The sequence below is a fragment of the Bombina bombina genome, chromosome 10 (assembly GCF_027579735.1).
Source record: "Bombina bombina isolate aBomBom1 chromosome 10, aBomBom1.pri, whole genome shotgun sequence".
NCBI lineage: Eukaryota > Metazoa > Chordata > Amphibia > Anura > Bombinatoridae > Bombina > Bombina bombina.
Genome location: NC_069508.1, coordinates 115,200,258 through 115,222,653, shown reverse-complemented (window position 1 = coordinate 115,222,653; position 22,396 = coordinate 115,200,258). Strand labels below are relative to the sequence as shown.

At 36.9% G+C, this 22,396-nt stretch overlaps 1 protein-coding gene across 1 annotated transcript in view; it reads left to right on the top strand.

Annotated features, from left to right (window-relative positions):
• The first annotated feature begins 210 nt into the window (after nucleotides 1-210).
• The window catches only part of DNASE2B (deoxyribonuclease 2 beta), a 146,697-nt gene continuing 124,511 nt past the window's right edge, over nucleotides 211-22,396 (top strand). The window contains exon 1 of the mRNA XM_053693838.1: nucleotides 211-331. Within this exon, the coding sequence (XP_053549813.1) occupies nucleotides 231-331 (101 nt within the window). The 5' untranslated portion in view covers nucleotides 211-230. The remainder of the gene's footprint in view (nucleotides 332-22,396) is intronic.

The following is a 22,396-nucleotide window of genomic DNA, read 5'->3' as shown; positions in this document are numbered from 1 at the left end:
CATCAGCAAACAAAAATTCAGTCAGAAAACCTCCAACAGAATATCTAGTGCTAGTCAATAAATATGTTTTTACAGCTAAACAAATGAAACATTCTGTGGTTTCTTCATGTGATGTTCTTTACTAAAAGTATAAATAAAACTAAGCCCAGAAACAGAAGTTAACTTCTCTTTTTTTCGTTTTGTTTTTTTGGTTTTAAGATGAGCCGAAGAATCTTCAACTAGGAGTTGCAATGTCTGGCTTATCTTTTCTTGCAGGGATATGTTTGTCTGTAATTTCTGTAACCATTGCCGAAATCTCCTGCCGAAATGAAGCAGGCGACCCAGTTGATTGGTAGGTAAACCTATCAGACAGATATGTTGTTATATTTTGTTTTGAGCTTTGAAGAGTTGACTTTATTGTGATTTAACAAACACAGAAGACTAAAATCAATATAAATAGACTGATTGAAGAGGTCATATTTGCAGCTGTTTACTGTTTACATTAATTGTGCGTTGAATTGGCTTTGTTTTAGAAATAAAATTAAAGGGACATTGTAATGTATAAAATCTATGCTCTAATTCATTATAGCCATGGTTGCCAGCTGTGCTTCATAAAAATACCCAGCAACCTATAGGTGACTGGACACAAATGGTAGGTGAAGTCCCACAATGTCCCCTAAAACCTTAACCTTATGTTTCCCCTTGATTCTGCCATCTATTTATTTCACAACTGAGAAGTGTTTTTATACCCTTGGTTGCCAGTAATACGTGTACACAGTAATGATTTGACACCCTTAACTGCCAGGGGTGCACAGGAGTAATGATTGGGTATATATATTGACATACATCAATTTAACACTGTCATAGTGATATCATGTTCATATGCGATTTTGTGACTTTGTTATACAATAGGGGGTATTGAAGGATGTATGACTTACCCAATTATGGTTGCATAAATGTATAAATGTATAAACAGATATATATATCTTCTAACATGTTCTACAAGCAAATTCAATATATGTAATAAATTCAATATATGTAATAAGTTCATGATAATAATAACAATTTCGATTTGTACTCTAATATAATATGGTGTGTTTTTCAACAAAGGTTGTACTATGTCTCTCTTTTGGATCCCACTTGTGATATTTGTCAATTCATTCATTCAGGGAATTTATTTATTTATTTGTTAATGTACTTGTTCCTTCTTACATAAACCATCTATAGTGTTTGTAGAATGTTGATGTACTTTTAACAATTTTTGCAGTTTTTAAATATGTAATTGTATACAGGTGTTCTGTGCCTTTAAAAGGGCCATGAACACCTAACAAACTCACCCTATGATTAAGTGCTCAACAGAGCACGAAACTAGTCAGGGAGTTTGTTTGCCCTGTACTGCCTGCATTTTTAAATGATTCAATAAAGGATTTTTTCTTTTACCCTTTTTTCTGGAAGCCCTTGATTTTTGCACTCCTTACAGAGCAGCTGCCTCACTTTGTTCTTTTGTGTGCTTGCACGGCTCCACCGGCCGTTTCTGGCAGCTTGCTCCCCTGTAGCCTGTGCATGTTGGTTTGCCCCGCCAACCCCCCGGATCTCACTGACGCTTCCGCGTCTGCAGCGGCCCAAGCTTTGGAAAGTCATGATTTAACACTTCCATTACTACCTGTGACACACACAGTGTTACTTTTTTGTTGTTGACATATTTAAATGAATAGAGGCATAGGAGGCCCTTTAGATTAAACTGACACTTAGGGGACTTTAAAAATACTGAACATTTAAGTGTTCAGTATTTTTGTATAGATTTTACTGGACAGCCAAATACTGGACTGTTCAGCTAAATACTGGACACCTGTCAACCTTAATTAGAGCATGACATTTTTGTACATTTCTGTCCTTAGATAACTATGGGGCAATCACATTCCTTTAGAAAAAGGTTTCTACTGATTTCTAAAGGATTGAGATTGACACTATGGGGCCGATTTAACAAAGTGCGAGCGGACATGTCAGCATTTATCATTGCACAAGTAGTTCTGGTGAACTGCTTGTGCAATGCCGCCCCCTGTAGATTTGCAGTGATTGGCCGCTAGCAGGGGTGTCAATCAACCAAATCGTATGCGATCGGGCAGATTGATGTCCGCCGCCTCAGAGGAGGCGTACGAGTTAAGGAGCGGCGGTCTTAAGACCGCTGCTTCTAACTCCTGTTTCCAGCGAGCCTGAAGGCTCGCGCGGAAACAGTTACATTCAAGGCCTTCGGCCCCTATGTGTTTAACTCTATAAATGGGCTGAATACATAGGTAAAGTATTGTTGCGGAGCTTCGAACATTGCAGCGATCAAGAAGGAAATCACCAGCTAGCTGATCAGTAGTTGTACAACCCACCAATTACCAGTTGTTGTGCTGCAATATCAGAGATATTGCAGGTTTAGTTCCAGACCACCGCAATAAAGTGAGTCATTCTCATTTGTTTGTTTCCCAGTGCATATAAAAGTTAGATTAACACTGTACTATAGTCTTTAAAGTGTGCAATAGCATTATGTCTAAAAAAAAACAATGTACATACCGTAATACTTTTTTGCTAAAAAAATGCTAACCATCATCTGAGCCTTCAGTAACTCATAATCTTTATGCTGGTGATGTTTATATATAGGCGTGCATATAAGTGTATTAATGTGTACTTGTGTGTTATATATATATATATATTTTTTTTCTTCTTACTTGTATTTGGGATGTGGATAACAGGAAGTAATTTCTGTTAAAGAGAGAAGGAGGGGCAGGAGAGGACGGAGTATATGTGAAGTTTTTGCATAACCTATGCTACATTTTTTTATTCCTGGGAATTAACCCTGTAATATATATGTACTTTGTTAACATGTATTATGATACGATATGCAATAATATTGTATGGTATTTTGTTTCTGTCTATATGTTGTGTGTTAGTTAAAGTTAAAACTATAATAAAAAGATATATTAAAAAAACCACTGTACTATAGTCTTTAAAGTGTGCAATAGCATTATGTCTAAAAAAACAATGTACGCACCTTAATACTTTTTTGCTAAAAAATGCTAACCATCATCTGAGCCTTCAGTGACTCATAGAGGCCCATTTATCAAGCTCCGTGTTTCTGGCGAGTCTTCAGACTCGCCAGAAACACAAGTTATGGAGCAGCGGTCTAAAGACCGCTGCTCCATAACCCTGTCCGCCTGCTCTTATGATGCAGACAGGAATCGCCGCAATTCAACCCAATCGAATACGATCGGGTTGATTGACACCTCCCTGCTGGCGGCCCATTGGCCGCGAGTCTGCAGGGGGCGGCGTTGCACCAGCAGCTCTTGTGAGCTGCTGGTGCAATGCTGAATACGGAGAGCATATTGCTCTCCGCATTCAGCGAGGTCTTGCGGACCGGATCCGCACTGTCGGATCAGGTCCGCAAGACCTTTCATAAATAGGCCTCATAATCTTTATGCTAGTGGTGTTTATATATAGGTGTGTATATATGTGTATTCATGTGTGTTTGTGTGTTTATATGTGTATATATGTGTATTCATGTGTGTTTGTGTGTTTATATGTGTATATATGTGTATTCATGTGTGTTTGTGTGTTTATATGTGTATATATGTGTATTCATGTGTGTTTGTGTGTTTATATGTGTATATATGTGTATTCATGTGTGTTTGTGTGTTTATATGTGTATATATGTTAGGAAAATAGACTTGCTCAACACAGAGTTGCCACAAACCTTCAATTTGTAAAAAGAGCAATAAAGCAAAGCGCAATAAAACCAGGTATGCCTGTATATGTTTAAACCTTGCAATCTATGGTTTCATAATTATCTGATTGATACTGACTTTGAATAGCCATTTTCGCTGATCACAATCAGCTATTTGGATTGTTTTTTATTAGCAGCACTTTTTTCATTAATTTTTCAGTAAAAAATATTCCTATACTTAAAGGCACATAAAATTCCACATTTTTATTTCATGTCTCAGATAGAGCATACATTTGTAAACATTTTACTTCTATTATCCTTTGTTAAAAGCACTATTGGGAGCTAGCTGAACACATGTAGTGAGCCAATGACAAGAGGCATATATGTGCAGCCACCAATCAGCAGCTAACTCCCAGTAGTGCATTCCTGCTCCTTTGCCTACCTGGGTATGTTTTTAGCTAATAATACCAAGAGAACAATGCCAATTAGATAATATAAGTAAATTGGAAAGTTGTTTAAAATTGTATGCTCTACCTGAATCATGAAAGTGTACTTTTTACTTTACTGTCCCTTTCACATGTGCCAGTTTAGTTTTTCTGATCACAATCCAAATTCTTGTTACTTAAGGACACATTTAGTGGACAATGTTTCATTAAAAGTATTTGATAAACCCCAGACAACTTATTTCAAGGAAAAAGCCAGTTTACCTGGTGAAACGCACGTCGGACAGTAATCATTGGGCTGAGCAGAACTACTACGTCACACAGAGGGCAGGACTGTTATGTGCATTACTGCTTATGATAGACAGAGAATGCTGTGTTTTACCTGGCGGGCTGGTCATACTAAAGTGGTGGTTTTATGCCATCACCTGTATACCTGTGACTTTGTATCTGCTGTATATATCCTTTTTAAAATAGTTTTTAACTTAATAGAGGGGCTTGATACCTACTGCTCTTGTCACTGAGAGCTAAGTCATAGCTCTCATAAGTGTGAGTATTTTGCCATTAATTCATTTAAATAACTCCTACGATACTTCACTATTTTGTTCCTGTTTTCTTCTGAGGTACTAGATGCTGACAACAATGGGGCTATATGAGGATTTTCCTTTATTGGGACTATATCCTTAAAGGGTGCACACACTGATCTTTATCGGGACATTATTTTATATTATTTTTGCTGTATTTCCCTGTTGAAATTAATTAGTGATTCTTATTGTTTGGTTGAAAATTCTTTAAAATATCTTGGTATTGCATTAGCATCACAACCTGAGCTACTTGTGGGTAGGTTGTTTGCAGGCCATAAAAAGTAATGTCCGTCCCCATGTAATGTAGGCAGGCAGCACAAATTCAATTAAAAAATGTATTAAACAAATTAAAAGGTGATATCTAAGCCTTTGTTTGGAGAATAAAAATTCTAACATGGAACATTTGGTGACCCTAATATAATTGATTACTATAAAGCCCTAATATAATTGATTACTAAAAAGCAGTTGCACTTCAATGTATACTAGACTGGCATTGTGTCGTGAAAAACAAAATATCCGTGCAGATTGACTTCCTGGTGTTATTTTCTAAGTCCCGGACATATGTTCTGTTGATACCCATACATGCCAGACCATAACAAACTCAGTCGTTCCCTCTGGTCAGAAGCCTTTTTCATAACTGAGAAATGATCCTGAAAGACTTGCCACATATTTGGACCTTTCACTCTTCTTAACACCCTTACCATGTAATGCAGAGCTGACAGGTGGTCTTGAGCCTTTCTAGGTGCTGGGGGGTAGTGAAGGCATGGTCCCAATTATGCATTTTTGGAGTGAAGCAGGCTGAAAATGAGAGAATATATGAGAGATGTGGGTGATTGATCTATTGCAAGGTGACTGAAAAATGCCCAACTGCTCCATTTATTTTCTAACTCTCCTCACAATAATTCCTATACCCCCCCCCCTCCTTATTGTTTGAAAAATGATGCACGCCAGCCATGGGCATTGTTTATCACACAAATGACTTCCCTGTCTTCTCAGCCATTATCTTCATTTGTATTATTGTGGGAGAATGATTTAGGTAGGACACTCCCTACCCAGAAAAAGTATAAAGATTATTCACTCAAAAAATATTCGCTTTATCCCATCTCCTTGAGTTGAATGTGAAAATTCTCCTCAGGTGTTTATCTACATATTTAAAGCTGTGCTGAAGGAGATGTTAGGGTCGGGGTCGGGGGCAATGCTTAACATCTGATGGTCATTCCCCAGCCTTACTCAGTTCTGGTCAGGGATAGACTACTTTGCAAGGGTGATCTTAGAGAACAAGTTTGTCTTGGACCCCACTGTGGCCCTATAGTTGGACTATAGTTAGCTACATAAAGACCTTCTTCAAGTGCTACAAAAAGGCCTTAATAACGCCAAACTCCCTTATTGCTTATACATTGAAAACAACAACCCCTTTAATGGATTGGTGGGATAGAAACACTGAAATATTGGACCTTGAAGAGTATGTTTATGTTAAAAGAAACAAATTAACATGTTCCTCTGTATTAAAATGTGCTGGCAAGAATATGTAAAACAACCTTAAGCATTCTAATCACTAAGGCTAGCAAGGAACTCTTCAGGTCTTCACCAATCCTATTTCAACTTAACCTTACGCACCAGTGTACTTCCATACTCCCTCCTTTTTTCCCATTGCTGATTATACCTTATATTTCATTTCTGTATCATGCTTCTGTCTTTCCTTATTTCCTGTTTTTTATTTCAGTTCTCTTTATTCTTCTTTGTTTAAGTCACATCTTCATTTCAAAAGTTTAAAGACCTGATAAAGCTTTCGTTATTGTTATTAGTTAATGATATTGGCATAAACTGGCCAGTTATGGCTTTTAAGTATGTGACATTCTTGCAATACCAAATTGAGATCTGGCGGCAATTCTTTATATTAACAGAAGTTAATGACTACAACTAGAAACAGAATAATCTTCTGTTGCCTTAGCTCAACTGGTTTATGGTCTCCTGTCTTATTTATTAATGAGTGTTTTGACTGATTTATTTGTTTTGTAAGTTGTATGCATTTTACCTGTAGCACATGCATTTACTTGTAATTACTGTAACTGGCTTCCTTTATCTTAATAATACAAATAATTAATAGAAAATGACAAAAAACATTTTTACACTAATAAAAATTAGCCAAATCCATAACCAAAGGAGTAACTAGAAACCACAAGGCCCAGGTGCAAGAATCTAAGAAGGCCCCCCTACTCCCCCCCCCCCCCCCAAAAAAAAAAAAAAAAAATTGATACATATCGTCTTTTTTTTTTTTTTTACATTTAACACAGAAAAAAAAATGTAAATCTGATTACATGTCTGCAAAAGGAGGTACCCTGTGCCCACAGTCTATGAAATGGTCTGACCCCCTATTACTGTATATAGTGACACTGTTTAACCAACCAGTACTGTATATAGTGAGTTAGTGACACACACCTACAAGTTTTGCGTTAGAGGCTGTGCGGTGCTAACAAGCAGTTTTCCCTCACCGCTCACTTACCTGCAGCTCTGGTATTATGAGTTTTTACAAACCCGTCTTTAAAAGACAAGAAGTGAGCGTTGAGCAAAATTTTGCTCATTACCGCACTCCAATACCAGCGCTGCTTAAGTCAGCGGTGAGCTGGTCGTACGTGCTCGTGCACGATTTCCCCATAGGAATCAACGGGGAGAGCCGGCTGAGAAAAAGTCTAACACCTGCAAAAAAGCATCGTAAAACTCAGTAACGCAGCCCCATTGATTCCTATGGGAAAATAAAAGTTATGGCTACCCCTAAAACCCTAACATGAACCCCGAGTTTAAACACTCCTAATCTTACACCTATTAACCCCTAATCTGCCACCCCCGACATTGCTGACACCTGCATTATATTTATTAACCCCTAATCTGCCGCCCCCAATGTCGCCGCAACCTACCTACACTTTTTAACCCCTAATCTGCCGCCCCCAACGTCGTCGCCACTAGAATAAACATATTAACCCCTAAACCACCGCACTCCCTCCTCGCAAACATTAAATATTATTAACCCCCTAATCTGCCGGCCCTAACATCGCCGCCACCTACCTACATTTATTGACCTCTAATCTGCCGCCCCTAACGTCGCCGCCACTATATTAAAGTTATTAACCACTAAACCTAAGTCTAACCCTAAACCTAACACCCACTAACTTAAATATAATTTAAATAAATCTAAATAAATATTCCTATCATTAACTAAATTATTCCTATTTAAAACTAAATACGTAAAAAATAAACCCTAAGCTAGCTACAATATAAACTAATAGTTACATTGTAGCTATCTTAGGGTTTATTTTTATTTTACAGGCAAGTTTGTATTTATTTTTACTAGGTAGAATAGTTATTAAATAGTTTTTAACTATTTAATAACTACCTAGTTAAAATAAAGACAAATTTGGGGGCGTGCCTGGGCGGCGTCCATGTTAGGACGCAGAAAATAGTTGCTCTAAACATAATACAGATAAGCCGCTGTTTATCCTTCAAACAGGACTCCATCCTTCCTTATACTATCAACTTTAGTGTAGGGAAATATTGGACAAGCTGTTCGACACCAATATCAAGGTGATAACCTATTTGGAGCTCTAGACTGGACCGTTAGAGATTGAGGCAGCGGCCTACAACAATCCAGCTAACACTCCCCCCGGTTTCCCGGGTAAAGCAGTCCTACTGACTGCACAAAACAGGAAGAAGTAGAACCAACCATTCTGAAACAATGGCGCTGAGTCTAAAAGCAGCTGAAGCCACAACTATTTCCCTACTGGAGGACCACTATAGGAAGCTCCACTCCGTGATTAAAAGTTGTTTTGTTGCTGATGAACCTTATACAATGGAAGGAGGGGAGGACCTATTGAGCGCTGCATTGGGGCAATCAAATATAGCTCTGCACACGGAGCATACTGCTCAGAAGAGAGAACCTATGATTCCGGCTTCTTGCATGGGAGTTACGAGTGGTAGTCAATTTCCCCACCGAAGCACAGCCTCATCGGTTCTAGAGGTAGTTAAGCCCGCGGAAGCCTTGGGAGGAAACACAGGATCTTACAGAACAAAGTATAATGTGCCGTCGCAGCAGAGAGAACTGCAGTTGAGACGCTTTCTAACTAAGAAGTCAGCCTTCGGAGGGGGACTACAGAAATCATTCCTCCTTTACCTCCTGCAGTGTTACTCCTCCATTTTTAGAATTACGTTCGCAAGTCTCGTCTCTTTAACTCACAAAGTCTGACCAGTCTGTGGTGTTGGGCTTTTTCCAATGTCCGGTTTCGCAAAATGGGGATAGGATAGATCCCTTGCATGGGCTTATACCTCCCTGATATGCATCAGCCCACACAGAATACTTACTGCTGGAAGTGCTTGAGACTGATCATGTTCACGTATTCAGTGACATTTTGGTTGCAGTATGGGATGTTTGGGAGTTCACGTTTGGCCTGCTGCTGTTCCTGTTGCCTGCAATTATCCACTGAGCTTTTTTGATGTATTGTGGATGTTGAGAGCAGAATTCTATGCGTGGCCATGAACCATGGTAGTGCTAATTGAGAGACTGTTAATGAAGACATTAGATCTGATGGTTGGGGAGTTTCTCAACTCGTTGATATTATCGTGAAATAAGTATGTTGTTGTTGTTCTGTGTTCCTGTGCCACTGTATAATGGTTATAAGTAAGCAAGCTCCTTATGTTACACATTTAGTGAGGTCTATAATACTCATTTATAGTCTCTGACCTCTGTATTAGTTCTAGGGGAGCGAACCACCTAACTATACATATGTTCCTTATTGGCATATTTAAAGTAGATCTGATACAAAGGTTAGCCACGTTATGGTCACTGTATTGTTAGGCAGAACCCTCTAAATGAGACTCTTTAGATCCAGCATCCTGTCTACACTATAGCATTGATAGGAAATGCATTTTTTAATATCATGCTATGTTAATGTGCTTATATATAGTGCCCATGATGCTGTGGACCTCATACAGTACACTACAGTCTTCACATTGTGCCCTAATAGTAGGTGCCATTCATTGATAACGCAGTTGCATGTGTTCTCTACAGACACTACTAGAGCAAGTACGTTACTCTACTGCCGTATTGACATTATAGTTACTATGCTAATAAGAGTGGTTCCTGCCATGTCTCTTGCGGCCGAATGGACATAGCAATCTCAGCTTGAGCTTTTGTCTGGGACTTATATAGTAGATACCTCCCAATTAAATCATTTAATATGTAGGCTAGATAGAAACTACTAAAAAGTTGGATCTACTACACATTTAGGCCACTACAATGGTACTGCTAAGGGTTAATGCAGCCTGGTTTATATATTCCATTCCTTATCCTCACCAGTTAGAGGGACATGATAGCCCCCCAGACTACCTAATTCAATGTTAGTCATTACTCTACAATGTGGTTTACTGTGTTTTAATATGCCATTCTGAGCAGATTGAAGTGAGCAGTCATTCTTCAGTTGCCATTCATTTATTTAATATTAGGTGGTTCTTGTTTATGCTTAAGTTTTAATATTCCATATTTAAACTTTAATATTATCATTTTTAATAAGCAAGTGAAATTATACCATATGTTCTTATCATTAAGAAAATAGGTTTATCATTTGAGACTCAACAGCAGTCTCCTCAGTCTCAAATGACTACCCATTGGTTTAAAAACTCTAGCCCTTTCTGGAGGCCCAAGAGTGGCCTACTCTGTTATCTGGGAGGTCACTAGAGGGCATGCTCCTTTTACATTGTTCACATGTCTATTGTACAATTCTATGTATATTTATTTTTCCCATTTTACTATTTGTATCCATTGTATACTTAAATTTGTTTCATGTGATATCGAAATTATCCTTATGCTATTGTATGCTTTCAAATGAACCTCTATAAAAAAAGTCATAAAAAATAAATAAAAATAAAGACAAATTTACCGGTAAAATAAAACCTTACCTAAGTTACACTAACACCTAACAATACAATATAATTAATTAAATTAATTAAGTTAAATAATACCAAAATTAAATTAAATTAGCTAAAGTACAAAAACCCCCCACTAAATTACAGAAAATAATAAACAAATTACAGATATTTAAACTAATTACACCTAATCTAATAGCCCTATCAAAATAAAATAAGCCCCCCCCAAAATAAAAAAAAAAAACCTAGACTAAACTACCAATAGCCCTTAAAAGGGCCTTTTGCGGGGCATTGCCCCAAAGTAATCAGCTCTTTTACCTGTAAAAAAAAATACAAACAACCCCCCCAACAGTAAAACCCACCACCCACACAATCAACCCCCCAAATAAAATACTATCTAAAAAAAACCTAAGCTCCCCATTGCCCTGAAAAGGGCATTTGGATGGGCATTGCGCTTAAAAGGGCAGTTAGTTCTTTTGCCGCCCAAACCCTAACCTAAAAATAAAATCCACCCAATACACCCTTAAGAAAAACTAACACTAACCCCCTGAAGATCGACTTACCGGGAGACGTCTTCATCCAAGCCAGGCCGAAGTCCTCAACGAAGCTGGGAGAAGTCTTCATCCAAGCCGGGCGAAGTGGTCCTCCAGACGGGCAGAAGTCTTCATCCAGACGGCATCTTCTATCTTCATCCATCCGGCGCGGAGCGGGTCCATCTTCAAGACATCCGACGGGGAGCATCCTTTTCATCCGGAGTCTTCTTACAGAATGACGGTACCTTTAAGGGACGCCATCTTGGATGACATCACTTAAAGGTATTTTTTATTTTAATAGGGCTATTAGATTAGGTGTAATTAGTCTAAATATCTGTAATTTGTTTATTATTTTCTGTAATTTAGTGTTTAGTTTTTTTGTACTTTAGCTAACTTAATTTAGGTAATTGTATTTAATTTAGTTAATTTATTTAATTATATTGTATTGTTAGTGTAACTTAGGTTAGGTTTTATTTTACAGGTAAATTTGTCTTTATTTTAACTAGGTAGTTATTAAATAGTTAACTATTTAATAACTATTCTACCTAGTTAAAATAAATACAAACTTGCCTGTAAAATAAAAATAAACCCTAAGATAGTTATAATATAACTATTAGTTATATTGTAGCTAGCTTAGGGTTTATTTTATAGGTAAGTATTTAGTTTTAAATAGGAATAATTTAGTTAATGATAGGAATATTTTAGATTTATTTAAATTATATTTAAGTTAGTGGGTGTTTAGGTTTAGGGGTTAATAACTTTAATATAGTGGCGGCTACGTTGGGGGCGGCAGATTAGGGGTTAATAAATGTAGGTAGGTGGCAGCGATGTTAGGGCCGGCAGATTAGGCGGTTTAGGGGTTGGTTTAGGGGTTAATATGTTTATTATAGTGGCGGCGGTGTCCGGAGCGGCAGATTAGGGGTTAATAATATTTAACTAATGTTTGCGAGGTGGGAGTGCGGCGGTTTAGGCATTAATATGTTTATTATAGTGGCGGCGGTGTCCGGAGCGGCAGATTAGGGGTTAATAATTATAATGTAGGTGTCGGCGATGTCAGGGGTGGCCGATTAGAAGTTAATAAATAGTATGTAGGTGTCGGCGATGTTGGGGGCAGCAGATTAGGGGTTCATAAATATAATGTAGTTGGCGGCGGTGTCCAGAGCGGCAGACTAGGGGTTAAAAAAATTTATTATAGTGTTTGCGATGCGGGAGGGCCTCGGTTTAGGGGTTAATAGGTAGTTTGTGGGTGTTAGTGTACTTTTTAGCACTTTAGTTAAGAGTTTTATGTTACGGCGTTGTACCATAAAACGCTTAACTACTAACTTTTAAATGCGTTAAGGCTCTTGACAGGGTAGGGTGTACCACTCACTTTTTGGCCTCCCAGGACAGACTCGTAATACCGGCGCTAAGGAAGACCCATAGAAAAAAGACTTTACGAAGTTTACGTAAGTCGTTTTGCGGTAAGGCCAAACAAGTGTGCGGTGCCCCTAAACCTGCAAGTCTCGTAATACCAGCGGGCGTAAAAAAGTAGCGTTAGGACATCTTAACGCTGCTTTTTTACCCTAAAGCACAACTCGTAATCTAGCCGACAGTCTGTAATCTGCCGGTGAGATGGCTGGCCTGATCCTACCCGCCCCAGTACTTTATAAAGTGACCACAGTAGTCAGTGACATGTTACAGCTCCCCCCCCCCTGTACTGTATATTAGGGTTGCCACCCATCCCTTAAAATACAGAACACATAGAAGTTACACATGCTGCAGGGTGTGCAGGGAGGAATATGAATAGAGCTGTCCAGAAACACAATACATGTTCCTCCCTGCACACCCTGCAGTATGAGTAACTCATAAGTGTCCAGGAAAACTTGGCTTAGGTGGCAACCCTAACTGTATATAGTGGTACTGTATAGTGACACTGTTTAGCCCCTGCCCCCCATGCTGTAGTAACAATGTCTGAAATTTGCTGGTTTCACAAACATACACACACATATACATACATGCATAAATACACACACAGTCACATACATACATACACACACATACATGCATAAATACACACACAGTCACATACATACATACACACATGCATAAATACACACACAGTCACATACATACATACATGCACACACACATGCATAAATACACACACAGTCACATACATACATGCACACATACATGCATAAATACACACGCAGTCACATACATACAAACATACACACACACATACATGCATGCATAAATACACACACACAGTCACATACATACAAACATACACACACATACATGCATAAATACACCCAGAGTCACATACATACATACACACATGCATAAATACACACACAGTCACATACATACATACATGCACACACACATGCATAAATACACACACAGTCACATACATACATGCACACATACATGCATAAATACACACGCAGTCACATACATACACACACACATACATGCATGCATAAATACACACACACAGTCACATACATACAAACATACACACATACATGCATGCATAAATACACCCACCAGTCACATACATACATGCACGCACACATAAACACCAATAGGTAAAGCAGAAACACTAACCCCTGTAGTCACCCTCAGGGGCCCAGTCGCAGTTGCGACCTATGCACCCCCTGTAGTTTCGTCCCTGCCCATAACCCAACAAACACACATGCCCACTATACAGATAATGCTCCTGTTCAATACCCTTAAAAATACATACACAGATATCTCTATGGTTTTGGGGCACAACAGGTTAATTGTGCACATATAACTTCACACTATTAAATGAGATCAATATACAGACGTTTTTAACCTGTTAGTCTTATGCATTTGTTAGGGGGGGGATTTAGTTTATGAAATTGGAAGTTAAAAGGATAGTCTAGTCAAAATTAAACTTTCATGATTCAGATAGAGCATACAATTTTAAACAACTTTCTAATTTACTCCTATTATCAATTTTTCTTTGTCCTCTTGTTATCTTTATTTGAATGTAAGCTTATGATCCGGCCCATTTTTGGTTCAGCACCTGGGTAGCACTTGCTGATAAGTGGCTACATTTAGACACCAATCAGAAAGTGCTAACCAGGTGCTGAACCAAAAATGGGTCAGCTCCTATACTTACAATCTTGCTTTTTTAAAATAAAGATACCAAGGGAACTAAGAAAAATTGATAATAGGAGTAAATTAGAAACTTGATTTAAATTGCATGTTCTATCTGAATTATGAAAGTTTAATTTTGACTAGACTATCCTTTAACGATGCTAATACCGTTTTTGAGTTATTTTTGGGAGGTAAAAATGTTAACCTTCAGAGTTATTAATGGCAGATTGGGATCACTGGAAAAACACAATGGCAAAACAACAAGCCCAAGATTATAATCAACACCTTAAGGGGCCTATCAATCAAGCTCCGAATGGAGCTTGACGGCCCGTGTTTCTGGCGAGTCTTCAGGCTCGCCAGAAACAGCAGATATGAAGCAGCAGTCACAAAGACCGCTGCTCCATAACCTGTCCGCCTGCTCTGAGCAGGCGGACAGACATCGCCGGAAATCAACCCAATTGAGTACAATCGGGTTGATTGACACCCCCCTGCTGGCGGCTGATTGGCCGTGAGTCTGCAGGGGGCGGCGTTGCACCAGCAGCTCTTGTGAGCTGCTGGTGCAATGTTAAATGCGGAGAGCGTATTGCTCTCCGCATTCAGCGAGGTCTTGCGGACCTGATCCGCAGTGTCGGATCAGGTCCGCAAGACCTTTGTTAAATAGGGGCCAAAGGCTAGATTACGAGTGGTGCGGTATTATTTGCGCAAGAGCGCTATTGGTTTTTTGTGGCCGTTTGCACGCAAGTTAAATTCCACCTTTATTTCAAATTGAAAGTAAATCAGAATGAGGTAGCGCAATCGCGATTTATATTAGAATGATTACAGCGACTTCAGAACTCTGGTTAAGTGATTTACTCGAGTCAAAAAAATGTCACAAAACACATGAAAAATACATTTAAAATACAGTTACACTCCTAATAACACTATCTATAAAAAAATGTTTTAAATTGCAATGAAAAGTTATATGGGCTCAAGCAAATGAGATGTCAGGTGTTAGAAACAAAAACAGGCCAAAAGTGCTTTTACATAGGGAGCCATAGGAACATATGTACGTATATAAATATATATGCATGTATTTCTATATATATAATGTTTTTACAGACATATTTACACATATAAAACATAATTTATGTAAGACCTTACCTGATAAATTCATTTCTTTCATATTGGCAAGAGTCCATGAGCTAGTGACGTATGGGATAGCAATACCCAAGAAGTGGAACTCCACGCAAGAGTCACTAGAGAGGGAGGGATAAAAATAAAAACAGCCATTTTCCGCTGAAAAAAATTAATCCACAACCCAAATCATAAGTTTAGTCTCATAAGAAAAAACTTAAATTAGAAGCAAAAGAATCAAACTGAAACAGCTGCCTGAAGAACTTTTCTACCAAAAACTGTTTCCGAAGAAGCAAATACATCAAAATGATAGAATTTAGTAAATGTATGCAAAGAAGACCAAGTTGCAGCTTTGCAAATATGATCAACTGCAGCTTCATTCTTAAAAGCCCAGGAAGTGGAGACTGATCTAGTAGAATGAGCTGTAATTCTCTGAGGCGGGGCTTGACCCGACTACAAAATTGAAAATGAAAAATTAATTGCAAAGGATTCTAAGTCTAACCCTAAAAGGTTCTTTAAGTACATAAATAGCAAAAAATCTAAGAAGGATAATATAGGTACAATAAAATGCGTGGAGGGTAGCATGATAAATAATGACAGGGAGAAGGCTGAGGTACTAAACCAGTTTTTTTCTTCAGTATGCACAAGAGAGGAACCATTGGATGATACTTTGGAACAAAATAGAACATGCCAGTCCATACCATTAACTGGGTTATGTTTAGAGGATATCAGGAAAAAACTGGATAATATTAAGGTAAATAAAACTCCAGGCCCAGATGGAATACACCCAAGGGTGTTAAGGGAACTTAGCACTGTTATAGACAAACCTCTACTCTTAATTTTTCAAGACTCATTATCCTCAGGCATGGTACCCCAAGATTGGCGTAAAGCTGATGTGGAGCCACTCTTCAAAAAGGGAAGCAGGGATGATCCAGGAAGCTATAGACCAGTTAGTCTGACATCAATAGTGGGGAAGATATTTGAAGGGATTATAAGGGATTATATTGATGAGCATATTCGTGTAAACAAGATTATGAGTTCTAATCAGCATGGTTTTAGAAGAAATAGATCATGTCAAACTAATCTAATTAGATTCTACGAGGAAGTAAGTAAAAATATAGATAAAGGGGAATCAGTTGATGTGATATACTTTTAGATAGATTTTGCAAAGGCATTTGATACAGTGCCACATGAGAGATTAATGCACACAATTAAGGGACTGGGAATAGCTGAAAATGTTAGCTCATGGATAAATAACTGGATAAAAGATAGGGAGCAAAATTACAAAGGTAATCAGTGGAGTCCCCCAGGGATCAGTACTGGACCCTGTTCTTTTTAATATTTTTAGAAATGACTTGGAGCAAGGATTAAATAGCAACATCTCTATTTTTGAAGACGATACTAAGTTAAGTAAGGTCATTAGGTCAGAGCAGGATGAACTTTCATTACAAAGGGATCTGCAAAAATTAGAAGTATGGGCACGTAAATGGAAAATGAGATTTAATACGGAAAAATGCAAGGTTCTACATTTTGGAAGTAAAAATAAGCAGGCAACGTATTTTTTAAATGGGACAAGACTTAGCCAAAAAGAGGAGGAAAGGGATTTGGGAGTAGTAATAGATAACAAGCTAAAGATGGGTGCACAATGCAGGGCAGCGACTTCAAAGGCTAATAAGATACTAGCATGTATTAAAAGAGGCATTGATTCAAGAAAGGAAAGCATAATTCTGTCACTATATAAAGCCCTGGTAAGACCTCACCTTGAGTATGGAGTGCAGTTCTGGGGACCGATCGCAAAAAAAGATATTGCAGAACTAGAAAAAGTTCAGCGAAGGGCCACAAAGCTAATATGGGGATTGGAGAAATTAACCTATGAGGAGAGGCTAGCCAAACTGAGTCTGTTTTCTTTAGAAAAAAGGCGCTTGAGAGGTGACATGATTACTTTATATAAATATAGTCAAGGCCCATATTCAGAGATGGCAGAAGCTCTGTTTATAGTGGACAGATATGATAGATACTCTCCTACTGGAGGAACTACCAAATATACTCCAATTGATGGTGTTAATTAATTTAAATTTAAAAGGCAGAAAAAACACTCTAAAAAGGTGGTTTTACCTCCGTAATGACCACCTATAAACTAAAAATAGTTTAGAGAAATAGGAGCTAAATGTATTTTGGAGTGCGCCTGAGATAGCTATAAAAGATTGTCGCAGTCTAAATTTGCCTAGATTTTTATTTGTATTTAATAAGTTATGTATTTCTATTGTATATTATATATTTTCTTTCTCAAATATAAATTAAATTAAAAAATGAAGTGTAATAAATTACTCTATAATTAATAGTATAAAAGACAAATATCTAGATAATAAGTTAAAATAAATACATTTATTTAGTTCACTTTCATTCAATCATTCGGTGCAATAAATAATTGTGCATAAAAAGTTCATAAAAAGTCTGTGTCAATCACCTAAAAACAATATTTGTACAATAGCATAGATGATGGTGTAAGAAAACAATGATCCCTTTTAAATTATTTTGCCCGGGGCTTTCAAAAATAGAAAAAAAGAGAGAGGTACCTTTGGAGTTAGAAAAAAGTGTTTGTTAACTATACCGGTATAGACTTGTAATGAATTCCTTTTGTGGTATCCGTATGAAGAATTCTGTTCTTCGTTTATCCTTTGTTGAAGAGAAACCCACCAGGTGGTGTTTCACAGATATACTTTGCGGGCAAAGTGTAAGAAGATAATGTCTGATGATTCGCCTTTGTTTCTGTAACAGTTGTTATTCAAACCCACCAGGGGGCAACTTCAGGTGTCACAGTAGGCTCACAGTAGAGGTGTTTTACAGACGTGCTTTGCGGGCAAAATGTAGGAAGATAATGTCTGATAATTCGCCTTTGTTTATGTGACCGTTGTTATTCAAACCCACCATGGGGCAACTTCAGGTGTCACAGTAGGCTCTGAACTTAATCGCTGTTATGTTGTTCGTCTCACCTTGCTGTATGGGGTAGTTAGTAATTCTTTATCCAGATCTTTGCTGAACAGTGATTGTCTGGGAATTCACGCTGACATAATCCTTTTCAAAAACATCAGCGGTTCCAAACTTAAATGTCAAAGTGATGATTTTTCACAGTCTTAGTTGTTGCAACAATTGTTGCTAGTTCAAGTAGTGGAGCAGAATGTTGGACGCGTTTCGGCTGTCACCTGCAGCCTTTTTCATACACAATGCTCCAGTGTGATTTGGCGGTCTTATTTAAACCTATTGGCCGCTATCTCATTGGTTGTTAAATTGAGGTTAGATAACAGAGGTTGAATACACTTATTATTCCTATAAAAGCATAGTAATTTATTTGCAAATGGGATTTCATATATTATTGCTATGTATTGCCCCAGTTTCTGAGTGTTAAAACTGGTTGTTTGTTTCTTGTTTACTTTGAATAACGTAATTAAAATCAAGTGCTTATTTACATTTATACCATGTCTCATAAATCAGAGATGAAATGTCTTTGCAAACGACTTTCTATGGGATACCTATATTTAATAGTAGATAGTTGTCAATTAATTGTTTTATTAATATGGGATTAATTTTTACCATTATAAAAAATATATAAGATATAGAAAAATATATACACATTCAAAAATGATAATATAAAATAATAATAAAATTCTATGAATACTAAGATATATAGGATCATAACATGAATAGAGATTCATTATGGACCATTTTGGATCAAGTCTAAATTTAGAAAAACCAATTTATTAAACTTCATGATTTAAGGTGAGAAAGGCATATTTGAGTATGTTACAGTATGATACTGTGTTTCTTTTGGATATATTAATTTATTGCTACAAAAAGTAGTTAATACCAGATACAGATGTCTGATATATTTTAACCTTATAAAAGTATATTTTCGTGTGTATTAATATTTTAGAAAAGGTGTAATACTAAATTCAATATTTAATCCTTTAGGGGTTTTTGTTTCTAGTTCGTAGATCCATTTATATTCCAGTTTTAGTAATTCGTTTTCCACGTCTCCCCCTCTCCAGTCTGGGTTCAATTTATCTATAGCAACATATTTGAATTTCTTTAAGTTGCAGTTATTGCACTTTAAAAAATGTTGTGGAACGGGGAAGTCTTTATTTCTATCTTCTTCTGCGTTCTCTATGGAGAGTATATGTTCCCTTACTCTAACAGACCTGTTAGAGAGAGAGTAAGGGAACATATACTCTCCATAGAGAACGCAGAAGAAGATAGAAATAAAGACCTCCCCGTTCCACAACATTTTTTAAAGTGCAATAACTGCAACTTAAAGAAATTCAAATATGTTGCTATAGATAAATTGAACCCAGACTGGAGAGGGGGAGACGTGGAAAACGAATTACTAAAACTGGAATATAAATGGATCTACGAACTAGAAACAAAAACCCCTAAAGGATTAAATATTGAATTTAGTATTACACCTTTTCTAAAATATTAATACACACGAAAATATACTTTTATAAGGTTAAAATATATCAGACATCTGTATCTGGTATTAACTACTTTTTGTAGCAATAAATTAATATATCCAAAAGAAACACAGTATCATACTGTAACATACTCAAATATGCCTTTCTCACCTTAAATCATGAAGTTTAATAAATTGGTTTTTCTAAATTTAGACTTGATCCAAAATGGTCCATAATGAATCTCTATTCATGTTATGATCCTATATATCTTAGTATTCATAGAATTTTATTATTATTTTATATTATCATTTTTGAATGTGTATATATTTTTCTATATCTTATATATTTTTTATAATGGTAAAAATTAATCCCATATTAATAAAACAATTAATTGACAACTATCTACTATTAAATATAGGTATCCCATAGAAAGTCGTTTGCAAAGACATTTCATCTCTGATTTATGAGACATGGTATAAATGTAAATAAGCACTTGATTTTAATTACGTTATTCAAAGTAAACAAGAAACAAACAACCAGTTTTAACACTCAGAAACTGGGGCAATACATAGCAATAATATATGAAATCCCATTTGCAAATAAATTACTATGCTTTTATAGGAATAATAAGTGTATTCAACCTCTGTTATCTAACCTCAATTTAACAACCAATGAGATAGCGGCCAATAGGTTTAAATAAGACCGCCAAATCACACTGGAGCATTGTGTATGAAAAAGGCTGCAGGTGACAGCCGAAACGCGTCCAACATTCTGCTCCACTACTTGAACTAGCAACAATTGTTGCAACAACTAAGACTGTGAAAAATCATCACTTTGACATTTAAGTTTGGAACCGCTGATGTTTTTGAAAAGGATTATGTCAGCGTGAATTCCCAGACAATCACTGTTCAGCAAAGATCTGGATAAAGAATTACTAACTACCCCATACAGCAAGGTGAGACGAACAACATAACAGCGATTAAGTTCAGAGCCTACTGTGACACCTGAAGTTGCCCCATGGTGGGTTTGAATAACAACGGTCACATAAACAAAGGCGAATTATCAGACATTATCTTCCCACATTTTGCCCGCAAAGCACGTCTGTAAAACACCTCTACTGTGAGCCTACTGTGACACCTGAAGTTGCCCCCTGGTGGGTTTGAATAACAACTGTTACAGAAACAAAGGCGAATCATCAGACATTATCTTCTTACACTTTGCCCGCAAAGTATATCTGTGAAACACCCCCTGGTGGGTTTCTCTTCAACAAAGGATAAACGAAGAACAGAATTCTTCATACGGATACCACAAAAGGAATTCATTACAAGTCTATACCGGTATAGTTAACAAACACTTTTTTCTAACTCCAAAGGTACCTCTCTCTTTTTTTCTATTTTTGAAAGCCCCGGGCAAAATAATTTAAAAGGGATCATTGTTTTCTTACACCATCATCTATGCTATTGTACAAATATTGTTTTTAGGTGATTGACACAGACTTTTTATGAACTTTTTATGCACAATTATTTATTGCACCGAATGATTGAATGAAAGTGAACTAAATAAATGTATTTATTTTAACTTATTATCTAGATATTTGTCTTTTATACTATTAATTATAGAGTAATTTATTACACTTCATTTTTTAATTTAATTTATATTTGAGAAAGAAAATATATAATATACAATAGAAATACATAACTTATTAAATACAAATAAAAATCTAGGCAAATTTAGACTGAGACAATCTTTTATAGCTATCTCAGGCGCACTCCAAAATACATTTATCTCCTAGAAGCTCTGTTTATTCCTAGAAAATTGTTTCTGACAAGAGGTCACAATTTAAGGTTGGAGGAAAGGAGATTTAATCTCCTGCAACGGAAACGTTTTTTCACTGTAAGAGCAATAAAATTGTGGAACTCATTACCAAAGGAGGTAGTGAATGCCAATACCCTAGATACATTTAAAAATAGTCTGGATACATTTCTGTATATAAACAAAATTCATGGATATGATTGCTAGTATTAAATGAGTCACCTTTTATTGGGGTTATTTAAGCTTAACTGGAGCTTTTTGTAAGTATTTTAGATTTGTATAGGTTGAACTCGATGGACTTCTGTCTTTTTTCAACCTTATCTACTATGTTACTATGTTACAAATAAGCTTGATGAATCAAAAGCTTTTACCACGAAGCCAAGGAAACGGCTGTCATGTTCTGTCTCAGGATGTTTTGTGAGAGCCTCATTGTCTGGAACAGTTGCTTTAAATGAAGATTAGTAGAAGCCATATAGATTGAAATGATAACAATTTTATTTAAACAACAATATACTTTGAACAAATACCTGCAGGGTATTTTAAATGTGCTATTCAGGTATGTTAAGTCCACATATGGCAGGAGTGGAAATAAACAAACAAAGTAAGCAGAGATGCAGATTCAAAAGGAAAGTCTTTCTCCTGGTAATAACTGTAGAGCAGGATTTGCACAAAGCAGGGAACAAACTTGTAAACAGGTAGCAGGTAAAGTATTTGTCCTGGAAATAACTGAAGTGCAGGAATTGCACAAGCAGGTAGC